We start from the raw sequence: 19119 nt of genomic DNA, 5'->3' as shown, positions 1-19119 counted from the left end.
AGCAGCATAGCCCGCAGCAGCTCCGCCAGAAACCCCGCCCGTCCCAGCCACGGCCGCTTCAGCCAGCCCTCCCCGCCCGCACTCCCCGAGGCTGCTCCGGCTGTCCCGGCCCCAGCAGCTCTGCCCTTGATGGCTCCGGCTGTGCCGAGCGCACCCAGCAGAGACCACGTTCAAAAGCCGCCAGAAAACCCCGTCCTGTCGGCGGTTCCGGCCGCAGCCCCCACCAACCCCCTCCCCTTCCTGCAGGACCCAGCCCCGGGGCGGACCCCTGCCCCAGCCCCAGCCCTCTGTCACTGCCAGTCCCCGCAACCCCCGCCTTGGCCACCGTCCCCTCAGTAACCACCGCCGCTGCTGGCCAGGGGGCTTCTCCTCTTAAAGGGGAAACTCCATACCAACAAAAGGATAAAAAACAGAAAAGCTGAGATAAAAGAATTAATTTGTTCCCATTACGAGAAGTTCCTATGGGAGGGGGGATCACAAAGTTTGGAAATGACCCTTTGACTTCTTCAGAAGTCAGAAATTTTAAAAAAGGAACTTAAAGGGTTGTTGGAGGATCCTGTAGGTATTTCAGAGCAACTAGACCTTTTCTTAGGGCCGAATTTTTTTACTTGGGCTGAGTTACAATCAATTATGAAAATTATTTTTTCCCAAGAAGAAAGGCAGATGATTGGAGCTGCTGGAATAAGGATTTGGGAAAAGGAAAACCCGCAGAGAGAACCGGGAGACCATGAAAATGCCAATAGAACCTCCAAATTGGAAGAATAATGATGAGGCAGGACAGAGATCTGTGAATGATTATTGTAATTGGATAATCGAAGGAATAAAGGAGGCTGTACCACGAGGGCAGAATGCCAGAAAAGCCTTTGAAAGACAGCAGAGAAAAGAAGAAACACCAACAAAATGGTTAGAAAGACTCAAAAGAAATATGAAACAATATTCAGAAACAGATCCTGAGACACCTGCTGGACAGATGTTGGGGAAGATGAATCAGAGAGACCTTATAAATATGATTGTTTAGCAAAAGATTCTGAAAATATGAAACTTATAATCGAAATAGAAATTGAAGCTTACTTTGAGTTGTAAGATACTGAGTCTTAGTTACTATATAACCTAAAAACAATAGCCTAGCTAGCTGAAGAAAAATCCCTTTTGATAGAATGATACCCTTCTGCTAGCTAAGGAACCAAAGGTTAATGTAGGAAAACAGAAAAGTCTAAAGAGTAGTTTTTAGAGTTTAAAATCTAACATAGTATGGTAATGTAGTAGTTCTTATAGGCTATATGTAGATTCTATAAGATTTTGTGTCTTGTATTAATTGGTCACTGTAAATTAGAATATTCATCACAAAAGATATGCATTGTAAGAAGGACCTTGCTCTCTATTCCTGGCTCATACTTCTTCCTCTCTATTCCTTGCTCTCTTGCTCTCTTACCTCTTCCCCCTGCTCTCTGACCCCTTCCACCTGGCTCCCTCGCTCCCTTCTCTCTTAACTTGTACCCCATTGCTCTTCCTCTCGCTCTCTCTGAGACCTTCCTTCAGCCGAGGCTGGTGGCTGAAGGCAAGGCCCTTTTTACCCACGACCCATGCAATAAAACCACGTATTCTATAATATCTCAGGTCAGCAGAATTCCTTCTCCCTGCCGTCCGCGGGTGATCCTACAGACAGGCTTTATTAAGAGTTAATTTTGTTACTCATGCCTAGCCAAATATTAGAAAAAAAGCTGAAAAAAATGGAAGACTGGCATGAGAAAACATTAAATGATTTATTAAGAAAGGCCCAAAAGGTTTATGTTAAAAAAGATGAAGAAAAAGCAAAAACAGAAGCAAAGATTATGGTAGCCATGATGCGAGAAAGTAATTTCCAAAAACAATCAAAGCCCCCAAGTACCACTCCTAGATATTCAAGTCTTAGAGAGAGGGAAAAGGGAAAAAACAGAGCCCCAGTATTAGCAAAATCCCAAGAGCAATTTAAGAGAGCCTGTTTCTTTTGCGGGGAAGAGGGACATTACAAACGTGAGTGTCCTCACCGAGAAAAAAGGATTTGAAAATTTTCAGAGAAATAAACCAAGAAGAAGAATAGGGAAGTCATAGGCTCTATTTTTTAGGAGACAAATACCATCAAAAGCCTGTGAGAACTTTAAAAGTAGGTCCCCAAGAAGAAGAACTAGAATTTGTTGTAGATACAGGTGCCGAAAGGACATGCTTATTAAATATTCCCACAGGTTATAATGTAAGTAAAGATACTGCAAAGGTGTCAAAGGCAAAAAGAGAAAGTTTTACAGTTCCTGTTATTAAAAATGTGGTAATAGAAACTAAAATTTGGATGGGAGATGTCTTATTGGTCCCTGGGGCAGGTAGTAATTTATTAAGGAGAGACTTGCAAGTTGAATTGAGAATAGGGGTCATACCACAAGAAGGGAAAATGACAACTAAGATTTTAAAACTTGACCAAAAGGATGAAGATAAAATTGTCAAAGAAGTTTGGGCTGGAGAAGGAAATAGGGGAGAATTAAACATAGACCCCATAAGGGTCACAGTTGAAAGAGAACAATGTCCTATACGTGTACATCAGTACCCCATATCCTTAGAAAGGCGAAAAGGTTTGAAGCCGGTAATAGAAAGACTAATTAAGGATGGGATATTAGAACCTTGTATGTCCCCTCATAATACCCCTATTCTGCCAGTAAAGAAGCATAATGGGAATTACAAATTAGTACAAGACCTACGAGAAGTTAACAAGAGAACTCGGACCCGGTACCCAGTGGTACCCAATCCTTATACTCTTCTAAGTCCCGCCCCAGCATCAGTGGTTTAGTGTGGTAGATCTGAAAGATGCTTTCTAAGCCTGTCCACTAGCCAAAGAAAGCCAAAATATCTTTGCCTTTGAATGGGTAAGTTCTTTTCAGGTACTGCTGACAACTGAGGCTGCGATCCAGACCAAAGAACAAGGGTGGATCCACGCCAGCAGAATCAAAGGACCTATGGAAGATCCAAAAGAATGGACTGTAACATCTAAACCAGGTGATACCAAATTGACTCTTAAACGAAGACTGAGTAGTAATGAACTGAAGAGAATCTGAATGACCCAAGAAATATACAAAGAATCACACTTAGTTGGGAAATAAGCCCAAGTTTATATCAGCAGTTTCAAGTTCAGCCTGAAAGAATTCGGAAACACCTCCATTATCCCCCTGGGAGGAATATTTCCACTTCAAACAAAAGAACCAAGTTTGTTTTAGTCTAAGAATTCTCATATTCATGCCATAGCTTGTGATTTATGCACAGAAGAAAAACAACCACCTCCATCACAATTATACTATATACCCTGTTTGATTCGTCCTAATACTGGACATGTTAGCTGGGTAAAGTGTAAATGTTAAATTGTAGAAAATTGGTATTGTAATTCACAAAAGTAATGCTCTTATTGTATAAAGTGCTGAGTGACAGATCTATTCCCCATCCCGGTAGACCTAAGAATAGCTGAAGTAGTAACTTTGCTTTGAGTATGGGAATTACTAGTGCCTGTTGAGTGAGAAAATACCTGAGGAACAGTGGCAAATTACAGTTAAGAAGTGTCAAAGGCGATTTGCCTGGAAATTAATAAAAAGGAAGTGACAAAGAAATAGAGGGCAAGACTGGGTTGGCCACTGTACTTGCCACCAAGAAGATCATATACTCCTGCTGTGGGCTGCAACCCCATAGGCATGGAGGGTGGAGGTATAAGCCCTATAAGACCTCTCTTATTCCTTTTTCTGTCACTTGTTCTTGGCCTTTTCCCTTATGGGATAACAGCAAAGTCATGCCACAGATGCTATCGAAAGTTGTATATGGAAAGACACCCAGGTTCCTTTCTTATTACACATGCCCATATCAACAGTCACTGTCATAACCCATCCAAATTAAATAATTGTATGCATAATGGGAAAAAAATATTGGATTGCGGAAAATTTGGGAACCAGTGGTGACGGGTTGGGAAGTAAGTGTCCAAAAGGGGAAAGATGGATTTGTTTCACATACACTGTTGGGAGCACTGCCCAAGATTTAGTAAAAGAGCAACTAGTGAGCAAAAAGACAAAGCTAGCACAGCGATCAAACCCTGCACCAATTTCACTCCAAGATTTGTATACAAAATTGGACCAGCAACTAGAAAAAGAAATAGATATCTCAAGACTGGGGAAAAACCTGTTTGTGGAACTGGGGGAAAGAATAAGTAAGGAACTTAACATAACCAACTGCTGGGTCTGTGGAGGGGCTCTGATGTCAGAAGAATGGCCATGGAAAGGCAGTAGCTTAGGCCCGGTTGAACTCCTTAAGTGGAACCAGACAAATATAAAAGGGGAAAACCGACCGGAAGGGTGGATATTAAGCTCAACAGTAATGGAGAAGAATGTCTCTGGTGCACTGGAAAAAACTTTCTTAATGAAGTAGGAAACACTCCCTGCAAAATATATAAGGTAAGCAATGGAACTTTTTAGTGGATCCCAGAGAAACCAACTTGGTATTGGACTCAAAAGAAAATGAAAAACGGAAATTGTAAATATAATAATGAAGTTGGACTTTTTCAATGTAATGATACAGAAAAAAATCCTTATTTTGGGATCCCAGAAATATCCAAATTTTGGGAGAATATAAATTAACAAGAAAATTATTATTGGAAAGCACCAGATGGCTTATTTTGGATATGTGGAAAGAGAGCATACCCAAGACTCCCCTCTAGGTGGAAAGGGAGTTGCACTTTAGGAATTATACAACCAAGATTCTTTCTTTTACCAGGGCCAAAGGGGGATCAATTAGGGATACCAGTTTATGAGGACTTGAAAAGAAATAAGAGGGATGTGATTGGAGGATTCCAAAAATGGGGGAATGATGAATGGCCCCTGAACGCATATTGGAAACATATGGGCCAGCCACCTGGGCACAGGATGGGAGTTGGGGATATCGGACCCCAATTTATATGCTGAACCGCATCATAAGACTCCAGGGTGTTGTAGAAATAACGAACAAAACTGGTCAGGTGTTGGAGTTAATATCAAGTCAACAATGCCAAACAAGAGCAGCAGTATATCAAAATAGGTTAGCTTTAGACTATTTACTAGCTGGAGAAGGGGGTGTTTGGGGAAAATTTAATACATCAAATTGTTGTTTGAAAATAGATGACAACGGAGATGCTGTTTTGGATATAGTCAATGATATCAAAAAAATAGCCCATGTGTCGGTCCAAAAGTGGGAATCAATGCTAAAAAGCAGTTGGTAGGATAACTTACTGAGAATAGAATGGTGGGAAAAACTAGGATTTTTTCTCTTGTGTGCTACTGCTGGACTGATATTTCTTCCTTGTTTAATCCCTTGTTTTATTCGGCTGATCACAAATATAGTTCAAAGCATGCAAGTGGTAACAATGCCTACAGACCCAAAATTGACTACATCCGGAACAGCACAAAAGATCATGGTGTTAAAGAAACAAAATAATATGAAGGACCCCTTTGAAGAAGCAAAACTAATCTGTGAAAAAAATGAACGAATAATGGAGGCCAGAAAACAAACAAAAAAAATGGTTCAAGCCAAATGAGTTATAAAAAAAGGAAAGGGAGGATTGTTATAAGTGTATATTATGTAGTTGGCTTTTTGCATAACTATTATAATTGTACTGTCTTATGTTTTTATTAATAAGAATTTAGAAGGGTAATGAATGTGTATTTTTGATTATACCAGAGGGGTAAGATTTTTTTGTAACGCTTAAGACACCAAGCCTGAAGCTATGGGAAGGGGGTCACCTTGTGACCCTTTTAAGAAAAAAACTGTTAACGTTCTGTTTTCTTATCCAACTGAAAAGAACCAGAAAACCTCAAAAGAAGATTTATATTCATGTTACCAGACTATGTGGAGACACCCACAAAATAAATCTACTAGATAAGATTATCGGGGATACTTAAAACAGATCAAAAAGGAATGTTTGATTACCATCTATTGAATATTCAATACGGTGCTCCTTAAAGATAGAAGTCCTAAAGGGTGAGGGGGGCGACGGCAGACCTGGTGCCAAGTGCCCCCTCGACCAAGAAGCTTGGTTTATTCTGTCTCCTATTTTGTCTATTTTTAATTTCTATTAAACTTATAAAATTCTAAAAGAGAGTGGAACTTGTTTTTCACAACCTGTATGTCTGTTCATATAGCAGCCACCAGCCTAAAGAACAAACACGGGTCTGCTTCTCAAAGAGTGAAAAAGCAGTGTGGGAAATTCTGTCTGTCTACGGTTTTCTATTCACAATTGCTGCAGTCATCACCAAGCAAAACCTAATTTGATTCTAATAAACATTATGGATGGTCCTCTTCACCAGAATCCACCTCTCTGCCTGACAGCCGAGATCATCTCGGCAAGCCAGGCTTCTGCTTCCTCCCCGCCTTGAAGATGCGGCACTGTCGTCCGGGATTGATTCCCTGGCCAGCTTCAGTATCTGCTCTTTGACAATAACTCATCTTTTCCCCCCTAGAATGCTGTTGCCAGGATCTCATGTCCTGCTCTAAAGCTGGAGGATAGCTTCCGCTCCGCTAGTTAGGAAGATGGCTGTGTATTTTCCAGTTACACGTATTTTGTGTTTAAATGGTGTCAGTAGCCGTGAGCCCTTCGCTCTTCTTATTTTACCGGAAAGCGATACATTATCTGGGAAAACAGCGCCGTGCCTCTAACTACCAAGCACCTGGTTGTTGTTAAAGCCTACTAAGGCCGCTGCTGTGCAAGGGGCAGGGGCTAGGCGGGGAAGGATGCCGAAGATCGCGGCACCGGCACGGCCCAGCGCCCGCCGCGCTGCCGCCTGGCCCCGCCCGTTCCGCGGGGATGGAGCGGCGCTTCCGGCGGGCGCCGAGGGAGGGACGGTCCGGCCGGAGCCGCGTGTGAGCAGCGCCGAGGCTGTGGGTGCCCGCCCGCCCGCCGGCCCCGGCCTGCCCGCCCGGCGCCCCCCGCCCGCAGGATGTTCAAGAAGTGAGTGTGGCCGGGCTGGGGCCGCGGGAGGCGCGGGGGAAAGGAAGGGGCCGGGCGGGCCCTGCGCCCTCTCAGCTCCGGGCTCGGCGCTGCGCTGGCGGGAGCGGCCCCGCGGCCTCCTCGGGCAGCGCCGCCCGCAGCCCTCGGCTTCGCCTGGGGCACTCCCTCGGTAAATGGAGCTGAGTCATTAACTTGTCACAAATTCGGGTGGTAGAAACCGCCGTTCGTGTTTCTGTGGTGGACGTTGGGGATTCGCATCGGCGCAGGGCTGTGGGTGTTTGTGTTACCAGCAAAGTTCTCTTGGATAAAATAGCATTGTGTGCCAAGGTTTATCTGTGAGATTAAACACGTGTTTTGTGGCCGTACAAAAAGTTTAGAGATGAAGACAGGCTACTGAGGGGGGACCCCCTGGCCTCCCCCAGCCCATTGTTCCCAAGGAACAAATTTAAGCCTCATGAAATCCTGCATTTGAAAGCCAGGCAGTCAGTCTGCTATTAGACTTTTGCAGTGAATTTATAAACATTTCTGAAGACAGATGCTGAAAAATGCATCTTTTGTGCAGCAAATTGTGCATTTTTAAAATACTTTCACTCAACTTGACAGATTTGATGAAAAGGAGAATGTATCAAACTGTATCCAGCTAAAGACTTCAGTTATTAAAGGCATCAAGAATCAACTGGTAGACCAATTTCCTGTTATTGAACCATGGCTAAACCAAATCATGCCAAAGAAAGATCCAGTCAAAATAGTAAGATGGTAAGTATCTTTTCTCTTAAACTTTGCTCTTAAGGTGCTAGGATTGCTTCCTTTGTATGTTTACTTTGTACAGTAGATAAACCTAGCACTTTTCATAGGCATCCATCTTGTCTTAATAGCTAGTAGTCTGTGTTATGGCCAAACTAGAAAGTTGGCATGTGTTTATTGTGCTTTGAAGGCAGATGCTAGTAGGATGCTTGAGGAACTTTAAAATGCTGTCTGGTAGTTAATATGCAGTGTGTTCAGGGTCTCCAAGGATCAGCCTTATGGACGTGGAAGCTCAAAATTGTTTGGTTTCCTGTCAGTAATATTTTATACTATTTTTGGGCTTCCATATATTATTTTGGTTATTTTTCTTTTTTCTAAATAGAGGGTAGCACATTTTTGCTGAGTTCTTCTCTTTATTCACTCTTTGTATTGCATTCAAAAAGCAACACCCCAAAAAAATGCAGTTTGTGTATTTTGTCAGTAGGTTTCTTTTTCTCAAAGGGTGAAGAAGTGAACAGGAGATCACTGCTGAATAAAAAGTCATACAACAGGATAATATTTTTAGTTTTAAATGCTGTTGCTAATTGACTGTTTTTATTCTCAGTGTTAAGATAGACCAGACTCCAAATAGTAAAATACTGTATTTAAACTACAGAAGGGTAAAGTACCTCTTGGATTTTTTTTTTTAATCTTGCAGTCATGAACATATAGAAATCCTCACTGTGAATGGGGAGTTGCTGTTCTTCAGGCAAAGAGAAGGGATTTTCTACCCGACGCTAAGGTTGCTTCACAAATGTAAGTTTCCCGAGGGTGGTCGTGCTGGTAAGAGAAGGGTGAGTGTGATTCCACAGGACATCGGTAGAACCAAATTGAAAAGAGCTTCCATTCCATAAATTCCATGCATATGCATATTCCAGAATAGATCTTAAAGGCACATTATCCTTTCTTAACTGGAATTTTTTAATTTTCTATTTCACGTGTCCATGTGAATAGTTTCTATGCTATATGTTAAGCAATCTGAACTTTGGTAAGTAAGAATTTAATTGTGCAAAGCTCTGTAAAAAAATCTTGAGAGGCTCCTCTAGGACAGAGATATAAATCTGCTATTGTTGGTCCCTATCTTTCTTCTTTCAAATCTTGTTATACAAATACTTGTAAGTTCTTACTGGAAAAATACTCTGTCTTCCTGAGTTTCATGATGTAATGTATATCTGTCTCCTGTAGGAACTTATGCTGCATACTTTTTACTTTTCACAATTTACTTTTGCATTTTTTTTCTTGCTGTTCTACTTGATTGTGTTACTTTCTTTTGAATCCTAAAAAACATTATTCAGTCAGATCTCAGTGTTGGAAATACTTCAAGAGGATGCCTGCACTTGCAGGATGGCGTGGAGAGCTGACAGCTTTCATGAATTTTGTCCATGTTTGCCTTTTTTGTTCTGTTAACATTAAGTTGTTTTTCTTTCATGTTGGAGTCATTTGTAAGAGTACTTGGAGTTTGCAGGATTTAAGACTCCTTGGTTTTAAGATCTCTTAGAGTGGGCCCCTGGCTGTTTGTTTTCCCTAGGGGAAAGCTGTTGCTCAGTCTGTGGGTGTGCAGGAGCCATAGCCTGAAGTGCTGGATTACGTTTTGTTCTTAGATAAAATATGTGGTCTGGGAGGACAGTACCTATGTCCTTTTGGGTCAGTATTTGTGTCCTTCTGGGATGGTGCTGCCCAGCAGGAGCTCTGGTAATTGTTTCTCAAACTTCCTACTCTTGCAGGACACTCTATGTCTAATTGCCCCATTTAAACTGCCTTGATAATGAGCTGTTCATGTTGTCGTGGTGCTGTATTAATTGCAGTGCTGTATCTTTCCCCTCCTAGACCCATTTATTCTCCCGCATCAGCAGGTTGATAAAGGTGCGATTAAATTTGTCCTGAGTGGAGCCAATATAATGTGCCCTGGCCTGACGTCTCCTGGAGCAAAGCTTTACCCTGCTGCTGTTGACACTGTTGTTGTATCCTTCTTAACCATGAATTATTGCTCACTATGAGATGAGTTAAATTTCTGTTCTTGTGTTCTCAGTTGATCATTATTTGTACTACTTTGCATTTCATGAAATAACTAATAATCAGAAAGGAGCTGCAGAGGTTTAGATATTGCTTGGCAAGGTTAAAATTGTTCATATTTTTTCACTTACTGTATGTTCCAAACCACATAACTATTCCTGCTGTACCATTGGGTGGGCTGCTGTTCCATTAATCTCACTGGTAAGTGCAGCTCCTTAGTGATTTTATGCTGAACAATTAAAGTAGATGAGGTGCAGTGTAATTTGTCTCCTACCTCCTTAGTCAATCTTGTATTCCCTTCAGAAGAATTGTTTCCTGTTCTTAGGGAATTAGGAAAGATGTTTAGGGTCAGCTTTACTGCAGTCAGGACTTGCTCTATGTGTCTGATGAAGTTAGCGTATGTAAAATGAGGAGAGTGTGCTAATTCACTCATTATATTACTGAGAAAAGAACCCTGAACAAACAGCATTTGTAACTCCAAGCTGTGCTGCTTTTGTTGTTAGTTAGATGCTATAGGAAAAGATCAGCAGTTAACATCACGTGTTGCTAAACTCTGAAAAGGACACATGATTTCAGTACTTGTGGTTTTTAAATTGGTGTCTCAGTTCTTCTGTGCCTTGGAATCTAAAATGGCCCCACAAACATGTGGTGTTTTGTTCCAGAAGGGCAGAGACTGTCATCTCTGTGTTGGGCACAAAGGAAGAAATGTAGCGCTGGGAGATCTTTTCTGTAATTGCTGTTCCAGGTTCATAAATACATGATTTGTTCTACACACTGATTCAATTGTTAAATTCAGTGCACTATTTTGTGTATCCTTAAGAGCTGGAGCTCTAGAATTACTAAAAGGTTAAAAGTTCAACACTGGCTTTTGAAAGTGTTTTTTGGAAGTAATTTGTTCATATTGCTTTTACTTTTCTGAAAGAGTTTAAAAAGAATCCTGTTTTCCTTAGCACTAATTTGTAGGCAATAATGGCAGAGGGAAAACAACACGCATTATGTGTGGGAGTAATGAAGATGTCAGCTGAGGACATGTAAGTGTTTTATAACCTGTAAGCTGAAATATAACCTGTTCCATGTTTTTCTTACGTTAGTTTGGACTATAAGCACCACTGTCAAGGTTACTATATTGCTTTTGCAGCATATGTTGTTCAAGTACAGAGTTTGTAAGATTTCATTTTGTTGAGTGGTATTCAGGGAAAGAAAATGAGGCAGGGAATGTCTTCTCTCCTTATTGGGAATCAAAATAGTTCTTTTCATGTGAATATGGATTTTAAGACACAAAACTTCAGTACTACTACTGAATGTTGGTATTTCTAGTGCTCTGATCATACTTTCTCAAAGATCTTTTTGAACAAAAATATACTTTTGTCAAGTATTTACTACCTGGGCTAGGCAAGAGATGTAATTTGGATTTGAGAAGATTGAAAACCTTGAAGAGATTTTTGTCTGCAGGGACAGCAGACACTCAAGTCCTCTTGGTGCTTGGTTGCTTGTCTAGGCTTGTTTTTCTCTGTGGCCTGCTCTTTTTTCTTTGGGGTGTACCCACATGTAGCATTCCTGCTTGCTGTGCTAACTTAGCTGAGCCTTCTCCTGAAATTTGGAGGTCTGCTTGGGGGATAAACTGAAAACCATTTGATAAGGAAGAGAGATAGAAAATAGAAATGGATATTAGTTGTTCTTGGCTTTCAGATAGTGCTAAATTGTAAGTAGCTAAATCACTTTGTCATTTTAAGTTCTATTAATGTCTTGCAGGATGTGAGGTGCACCCAGCAGGTTTGGGCTGCATTGGTTTCCAGACCCATCTGTCACTTGTGGCAGTGAGGAAGCTTTTTTTGGTGAAAACAAGTCACTCTTTTTTGTGTGGTTAATTCTCAGCAGAAGCCTTTCCTAGGTGGTAATAGTAGCACAAGGCAGAGAGTTGGGAATGTCTTAGAGGACAGGGATAGAGTGGGACTACAGAAACCTGGATTTGGGCCTGCTGTAGCTGTTGAGGAATTATATTCTTCAGGATTGTTTGTGGTGCTTCAAAAGACTCCAAGAGTAAGTGGAAAGAAAAGCTACATGTGTCCCAGTCCTAAGAGTGCAGTGATTCACTGAGATAATTGCAAACAAGGTCCTTTGTATACCTAGCTTCAAATCCACCAGCCTTGCAGCTGAATATCCTGTTCCTGTGAGAAGCAACATGAACTGGAGAGGAAAATGAAATGATACTCCTCTCTGCAGCCTCTTAGCTGCTTTTTTGTGTGACACTGTTCCACAATTTCCTGGTTTATGCAGTGGGATTTCAATCTCTTGGTGTGGTTACTACAAATAATGTGTTAATATTGTGTAACAGCATTTACCTTCCTGATTTACTTTTGGACAGGTTGTGTAAGTAATAGAACACTTGGTGTAAATAGAATTAATTATATTCTCCAGGGAAATGAAACTTGTTCTCACTCCCAGAAAGACATTTGTCTTGTTTAGTGTGGCAAAACTAGTTCTTTTTTTCCTGTTTTTTTTAACTGGAAAAATATTACACATTCAATGCAGACACAAAACCAGCAATTTTTAAAAGGTGACATGACTCAAAAGATATAATACTATAGAGGATAGCATGTCTGTAACAAGCTGCAACTCCTTGGCACATAAATTTAGCATTTTTAATTCTTTATTAAGTGGGTAGATGACCTGCAGCTATAAGTAAGGCAGCTCACCTGGATTTGGTAGTGTCAGTGGCACACTTAGAACCAGAACGTGTTAGATTCCACATTCCAGTTGTCTGGTACCACATCCTTTGCTGGGAGGGGAAGGCATACGACTGCTGAGCTACTTTGATAGAGAAATGGTAAAATTAAGAAAAGTAGCAGAAGTCTTGTCTGAAGAACTGTGTCCCACAAGGAAGTAGTAAAAATACTGTGGAAAGCTGTTGAGAAATGTGGAAGGCAAATATTGTCCTCTTACCAGTCTGCAATGTGGACACATATAATAACAAATATTGTTTCTTATCCACCTGCTGTGGAAGATAATGACTTTGTGGTTGATAGCTTTCCCCTTGACAAATGTTGCGTTTTTGCTTGAAATAATGTATTTTGTAGTGCCCTCCAATTTAACCTAGCCAATACTTCTGTACATTTTTCCTTCTACAGTGAGAAGGTCAACAAAGGGATTGGTATTGAAAATATCCACTATTTAAATGATGGCCTTTGGCATATGAAGACATACAAGTGAAACAACAGGAACTGTTACTCCAAAGGAATGCACTTAGATTAAATGTGGACTGCTTTGTAATTCCTTGTTTTTAATGTGACTGAATGTACAAATTATTTTGTTCTGTGGCTATGCTAAATAAATCAATTGAATGCAAAAGTACTGTTAGGCTACAATAGTTTTCTAGATTTCTTTTTATTACAGTTATTTTATTTTGTCTTAAACCTGAGTCTTCAGTGACTGAAGATACTTGATGAAAGATTCTGCATGGACTGTGAGTAGACCATTTCAAATGGAAAGGAGGAAAAAGCCAAGAAATGTTTACATTTTTGTGCCCTTCTAAAAGAGTAATATAAAATATGTGTGAAATATAAATATGGTTTATAAAACCTCTGAAGCATTTCAGATTTTTTCTTCTGATTGACATCTTATTAGTCTACCTAGTTTATTGAATGTGGAGAAATCAGGTTTTCTGGCATTGTATTTTAACTTATTAAGAGCATTAACTTCATTTTACTTAAGGGTTTTCTCTTTTTAGTATGCATTTATCTGTATAGGATTTATGAACTCAGACTGATATGTGAATTAGAAATTCTTTTATGGTGGCTCCTATCTGAAGACTGTATGTACTTTCAGATTTCTACCTGCCAACACTTTGCTACTGCTCTCCTTCTTGTGCAGTTTGTAGTAATGGTGGCCATGCTCCCGGTGAAGTGTGTCCCACCCTGGTGCCTCACGCTCTCTACTCCCTGTGTGCCGCCTTGTTTTAGGAGCAGAAACAAAATCACTGTTAAATAAAGGCATGACAGCAAAACGTGTTTTTCAGCGTAGCCAGGAGCAACTTTCTCAGGCGGAACCTGAAGAGCTCTCAGCTTGTGCACACTGCCACATGTCCCCATACAGCTGCAGAACGGGTTCAGGAGCACTGTGTGTCTGTCTGGATAACCCAATCCTTTGTTCAGCATACCCAAAGCTATGCCTAGGGAAAAACGGAATACTGTAATAAATTAAGGAAGCTTTTAAGGTCTGTTACTCATAACTGTGTCTGGAAGCATTTATTAATATTTGCATTTTACAATAACAGAATGTCACTTTGTGTGCCAGCACCTTGTCTTGGTGCTGGTTCTGCAGGTTTGGTTTCCTGAGCCAGGGACCTTCACAGATGAGAGTAGCCAAGGTATTCTCCATCTGATTCTAAAGCCAAGTTAAGACATGGCAGAAGGAATGTATTGGCTAATTCATGCTGCTTTTAAAATTCTGTAAAATTATTTACAAGACTGTACTTCTGAAAATGACAAGAGTAAATCTGAAACTATTTCTCAGTGTAGGAAAACAAAATTTAAGCAGTGTTGCAGAAAAAGTTCTGATCAAACCTCAGACCTTGAGAATGCTGGTGAACATTTATTGTGCATCTTAAAGATTTAATTGTAAATGTACTGATTTCTGGTTAGTACTATGGGGAATCAGTTTATGCTTCAGGTGGGTTGGTTTCTTTTTGGGTTTTTTTTTGGTGTAAAATGAGCTAATCTTGCCTTTTGTGGTTTGCTTTTTACCTTTCCATCTTATCTCTTCCTGTTGTCCTACAGCACCTCAGATCTTTGACAAATGAGATTTTTTTTCTCGTTGGAATTGTTCACTCTGATTGTCTTACAACTGCTGTTGCTGCAGGAGGCTCAGAACTGTTTTTAATCATCATAAACACTGAAAGTTTTTCTTTCTTTATCTGATTCTGTCAAGGTTCTTGCAACTGTATTATTCTGTAAGAAGATACAAATCATATCAGGCTTAATTTATACACCAGTTTAGCAAAACATGAAAGGTACAAGTTTTACCTAGGTAAGTTTTGGCAGCAATTGTGTGTGTTGCTGTCAGCTGAGCTCTGACTGACAGGATGAGAAGGTGCATCTTGTCTCACTTTTCAAAAAGCAGCTGAGCTGTGGGAGCTTGTATGGGGGTCTGAGTAGTTGCCTTGCCTTTCTTGTCAAAAACCTGATGCTTAAAACAACAAAAACCCCCAAGACATGGATAGTCTCATCAGCTCTGAAGCAACTGTTTCACTTCCCTACCTGCCTACCTGCAGCTCAGGGTAGGGTGTTACAACTGGTTGGTTAAAAGGTGAGGTAACACAGTCTGCTCCCATGTTTTATGAATATTGTAGTACCAAAAAAGCCTGTTATAATCCTGGATGTGAGACGGATATGGTACTGAAAACCCATGTCAGGTCAGTGAATTCTATGTGGAGTAAGTATTGAAGTGCTGTTTGCACACGCTGTGAGTGGACAGGAGTGTGACTGAGTGCACTCTATTGTAAAAAAAAAAAAAAAAAAAAATCGAAAAACCCCAAACCAAACACAAAATTGTACTGACAATTAACCAACTTCTTCCTTGTAAACACTATTAGCACCCAATAACAGGAGTAAAAATAATACTGAACCCTTACTCTAACATGCTTATAGATGGAGCGGAACTTCTACATGAGCAATTAATCTTGTGCTAACAGACTCCCTGGCCATGTTAATACCTATTCAAATACAGTTTATCTTTTTCTTTTGTCTGCCTAGAAACGGTAGTCCAAAGGGCACTTGATATTACTCTGCTCTAAGATTTCTTGTCACCTTGCTTCCTGCTGTTAGAAGGCTGTACGTGAGGTGGCAGGTGCTGTATAAGCTCAAGCTATTGTGTAGTTCAGTGTAAAAGAAACAGCCTAAAGTTACAGTCTTTGAGACTGAATCTGTAGTCAGGTTTATTGGTACATCTTAGAAAGATACAAAGACATTCTAGAAATGCCTGGAAGAACTGAAATAATCAAAGTCTTGCAAAAATATATTTGTAAGAGTTGACTAAAGTTCATTTGAGTTTTCATTAATAAATATTTACATGTACAAACCCCCCCTATAAACTTAATTTCGTTTCATAATAAACATTAACAGCTTCTTTTTATCGTTTCATTCCAGCACTGTCAAAAGCCAGAAGCATTTCTCTATAAAAGATTTCGAAAAAAAAAATCCCCTTCCACTTTTAAAATTAAGAGCTTTACCAACCCTCAGTGTGCAAAAAAAACCTGTACACCAGTACCAGAAACGTGTCAGTACAACTGAGTGTTGAGAGAAGAGCCAACTCCACGGTTCCAGGCCTTCCCTGAGGACACATCAGTCATTGTCTGAGCCTGGTGGGGGCAGGAAGACCAGGGCATCACTGTAGGAGTGGCCATAGGGCCGGAGCCTGTACACCCCGTACATCATCACGTGCATGTGGTTGGGGGCCAGCCCGCTGAAGGTGATGGCCATGTCAGAGCAGCAGCCGTCCACCACCTGCTGTGGGTGCGTGGACATGGCCTCCTTGATGAGGGCCCCCACGGACTTGGTGTTAAAGACGTCTTTCCCTTCCGAATCTTCGGCGTTTTCAGCAAACACACCAGTGTACTTCAGGCAGATTGCCAGCTGTTTGTCCTCTGCGAGTTTCCAAATCACACCTCCCTGCTCCGGACACTTGTCAGGGTCTCCAAGAACGTGGGAGAGTCGTCTCAGTGACTCAATGCTTAAGACGATTCCTCCCTCTCCATCTACATACTCGAGGTCACCAGATTTCACAGTGTGGCCTATGTAAAAAGGCTGTGAGGGGTCTTTTTTCAGTAAGAAATACTTGAGATTTTCAATTATAGCAAATGTTGTTGGATATGCAAGGAAAAACCAGCTGAATTCATCCTTATAGCGTTCATACGTTATCTTGTAAGCTTTCCGCATCATCACCCACATATCATTTGCATTGACGGCTACAGAATCAAACACTTTGACGTTTTCTGAGCTGTAGAATTCTGCCTTGTCACAGTGCTTGCTCCAGGTCTCCCTTGCTGCAGCCCAATGCCCCAGATCTTTTGGTTTGACAAGGATGATACAGTAAACACGGATGCTTTTACTAAGCTCCACACGTTCACCTTCTGAAAGGTTTAAGACATCTTCCTTGTTGGGAGCCTGGATGTGATGATGCTCGTGGTGATGTGCTTTGGTCCCATGGCCCACCTTAATGTGTCCGAGGAGTGTAACCAACATGCAGAAGGCTCCTCCAAGCACCACACCCTTGATGAAGGAGCTGCTTTCAGAAATCATTTTTCCTAGAAAAGAGATGCACTGTAAGAACTTAAAAGCAGTAAGTGCACTAGCGCAGGTTCCATATGGTTCTAACACAGTCCTCAATTTCTAAACCCAGCTGCAGTTCCCGTATCACGCGCACCAGGTCAAGCCTGGTGAAAGCGGTGGCGACATCCAGGTTCCCGGTCGCGGCTCTCGGTAACGGTACCACACGAGCCCTGTGCACCGGCCCCTCTCCGCTGCCGTGACCGCACGGCTCCGGCCCCGCCGCCTCCTCGCCCGCGGCGCCGAGAGGCCGCGACCCGCGCGCGGCGGCGTTTCCCGGGGAGCCCTCCCGGAGCCCGGACCCCGCCTGCCCCGCTCCACGGCGCTCGGTGCCTGCAGCCGCAGCTCCTCCAGCTCCCCGACCCGCGGCCCCGGCGGTACCGCCGCTCCCGCCGCAGCTCCTCCAGCTCCCCGCCCCGCGACCCCGGCGGTACCGCCGCTCCCGCCGCAGCTCCCCGAGCTCCCCGCCCCGCGACCCCGGCGGTACCGCAGCTCCCGCCGCAGCTCCCCAAGCTCCCCGCCCCGCGACCCCGGCGGTACCGCAGCTCCCGCCGCAGCTCCCCAAGCTCCCCGCCCCGCGACCCCGGCGGTACCGCCGCTCCCGCCGCAGCTCCTCCAGCCCCCCGCCCCGCGGCCCCGGCAGCCCCGCCCCTCACCGGAGCCGCGCGCACCGCCCTTTCCTGCGCCGCCGGAAGCGCCGCTCGGCCGCCCCGGACTCCGCGAGCTCGGCGGGGCGGGGGCGGCCCTGCCCATCTGACGGCCCCGCCCGGGCCGCGCGCTGCCCTCAGGGGCCCGCGGTGTCTCCGCGCCGCTCCCGAACCGCTCGCAGAGAGCTGCGGGACACCCGCGGGCCCTCCCGTGCCAGCGGAGTTGTTAAAGAACCTTCCCAGTCTGACCGTTCACGACGCCCTTGGCAGTCAGGCTCCCAGCGCCAGAGACAGCCGCCGCTGGGAGAGAAGCCTCTCCATGGCGGCTCCAGAGACACGACGGGTACCCCGCTTGGCTCCCCACACACTCCGCTCACACAATCAGACCAGGTTTCCCATAGCTGAGTCTCAGATGTCTCGTCCCATAAAGGGATTTATTCCCGGCACAGCAACACGTAGAGCTCTACCCAATGCCTCTGAGGAGGATCCCAATTAAGCAACGCCTGGGCTCTTATCCCGTCACAAAGTCCCCTCCCACAAGTCTCACTCTCCCTTCTCAGTCCCCTGCTTCAGTCCCCGTCCCTCTGTCCATCCACTTCATTGGCACTGGTCCTCGTCTCCTTTGTTACCCGAAAAGATTGGCAGTCCCCGGCTCGTCCTATGTCGCCGTTTCCATTCTCCTGGCTGGCATCACCGATGCTTACGCCCTTTGTTATCCCAAAGATTGGCAGTTCAGAACTCGCCTCCGACTCCCACCCAGAGTTCAAACTGCATCTCAACTCGTATCTTGCAAGAAACGTTCAAATTTTCAGCACAAACTCTTGATTTTAAATGAGAAGGTGTATGAATGGGGACAGAATAGTAAAGGGAAGGCACAACTGGCCTTAAACTGTATCCTGGATCAAATCAAATATGTCCAAGTATATCTAGGATCAAATATAAAGTATATCAGTATCTCAGTTATATCCAGGGTCAAATCCTGGAGATACTGCTATAAATTTCCTAAGCAATACAACAAAGTCTGCTTAAAGCATGGTACATTTCGCTTGTTTTTCCGCCTCCCCAGCAGAGAGCACAACATACATTAAGTTAGTTAATATTTAAAATAAACCAAAAATCTTATTTTCAACTAATATGACCTTTTCTTTCCTTCAATGATAATTGTTCTGATCTCCAGATTGTCAGAATCTCGTTTTACACATCAACTCTCAAGAACTTGGAGTTGACATCTTATTTGAATGAGCATCATAGAACAACAGTTTGCTCCCTTTTTCCACCTGCCTCTTGGAAAAAAAAAAAAAAAAAAAAGACAAAAAAAAAAAAGGCTTTACATGAAAGAGATTTTGTCTCTTTGGTCTCTTTGTTAGCTGATCAA

The 19119-nt window shown here is 42.9% G+C and overlaps 2 protein-coding genes across 6 annotated transcripts; one reads left to right on the top strand and one right to left on the bottom strand.

The window, feature by feature from the left end:
- The first annotated feature begins 6897 nt into the window (after positions 1-6897).
- On the top strand, positions 6898-14003 carry MCTS1 (MCTS1 re-initiation and release factor). Its single transcript, XM_066181999.1, has 6 exons — positions 6898-6979; positions 7583-7735; positions 8421-8518; positions 9590-9723; positions 10739-10806; positions 12904-14003. Exons 1-6 carry the CDS (start codon positions 6969-6971, stop codon positions 12983-12985), a joined length of 546 nt encoding a protein of 181 aa, XP_066038096.1. The 5' UTR covers positions 6898-6968; the 3' UTR covers positions 12986-14003.
- Positions 14004-15368: 1365 nt separating this feature from the next.
- Positions 15369-18392, bottom strand: C1GALT1C1 (C1GALT1 specific chaperone 1). 5 transcript variants are annotated; one of them, XM_066181998.1, is made up of 2 exons: positions 18374-18392; positions 15369-17075 (listed from the first exon to the last, which is right to left on the bottom strand). In XM_066181998.1, exon 2 carries the CDS (start codon positions 17068-17070, stop codon positions 16114-16116), a length of 957 nt encoding a protein of 318 aa, XP_066038095.1. In that variant the 5' UTR covers positions 17071-17075; positions 18374-18392; the 3' UTR covers positions 15369-16113. The 5 variants fall into 5 exon arrangements, with proteins under 5 accessions (XP_066038095.1, XP_066038094.1, XP_066038091.1 ...); XM_066181997.1 differs by lacking the exon at positions 18374-18392 and adding an exon at positions 18122-18189; XM_066181994.1 differs by lacking the exon at positions 18374-18392 and adding an exon at positions 17754-18097.
- Between the last annotated feature and the right edge of the window lie 727 nt (positions 18393-19119).

Source organism: Chamaea fasciata, unplaced genomic scaffold (assembly GCF_029207755.1).
Source record: "Chamaea fasciata isolate MVZ Bird 193981 ecotype frontalis unplaced genomic scaffold, bChaFas1.0.hap1 SCAF_4, whole genome shotgun sequence".
Classification (NCBI taxonomy): Eukaryota; Metazoa; Chordata; class Aves; order Passeriformes; family Sylviidae; genus Chamaea; species Chamaea fasciata.
Note: the sequence above shows the minus strand (reverse complement) of the source record. Positions and strands in the feature narration are given on the sequence as shown.

Excerpts from the sequence above, each read along its gene's own strand:
- MCTS1 (XM_066181999.1), top strand. Across the intron at positions 8,519-9,589 it reads GCTAAGGTTGCTTCACAAAT|ACCCATTTATTCTCCCGCAT; the intron begins GTAAGTTTCCCG and ends TTCCCCTCCTAG. Across the intron at positions 9,724-10,738 it reads CTGCTGTTGACACTGTTGTT|GCAATAATGGCAGAGGGAAA; the intron begins GTATCCTTCTTA and ends ACTAATTTGTAG.
- C1GALT1C1 (XM_066181994.1), bottom strand. The coding sequence starts at position 17,850 with ATGGGCAGGGCCGCCCCCGCCCCGCCGAGCTCGCGGAGTCCGGGGCGG. Across the intron at positions 17,076-17,753 it reads GGGCGGTGCGCGCGGCTCCG|GAAAAATGATTTCTGAAAGC; the intron begins GTGAGGGGCGGG and ends TCTCTTTTCTAG.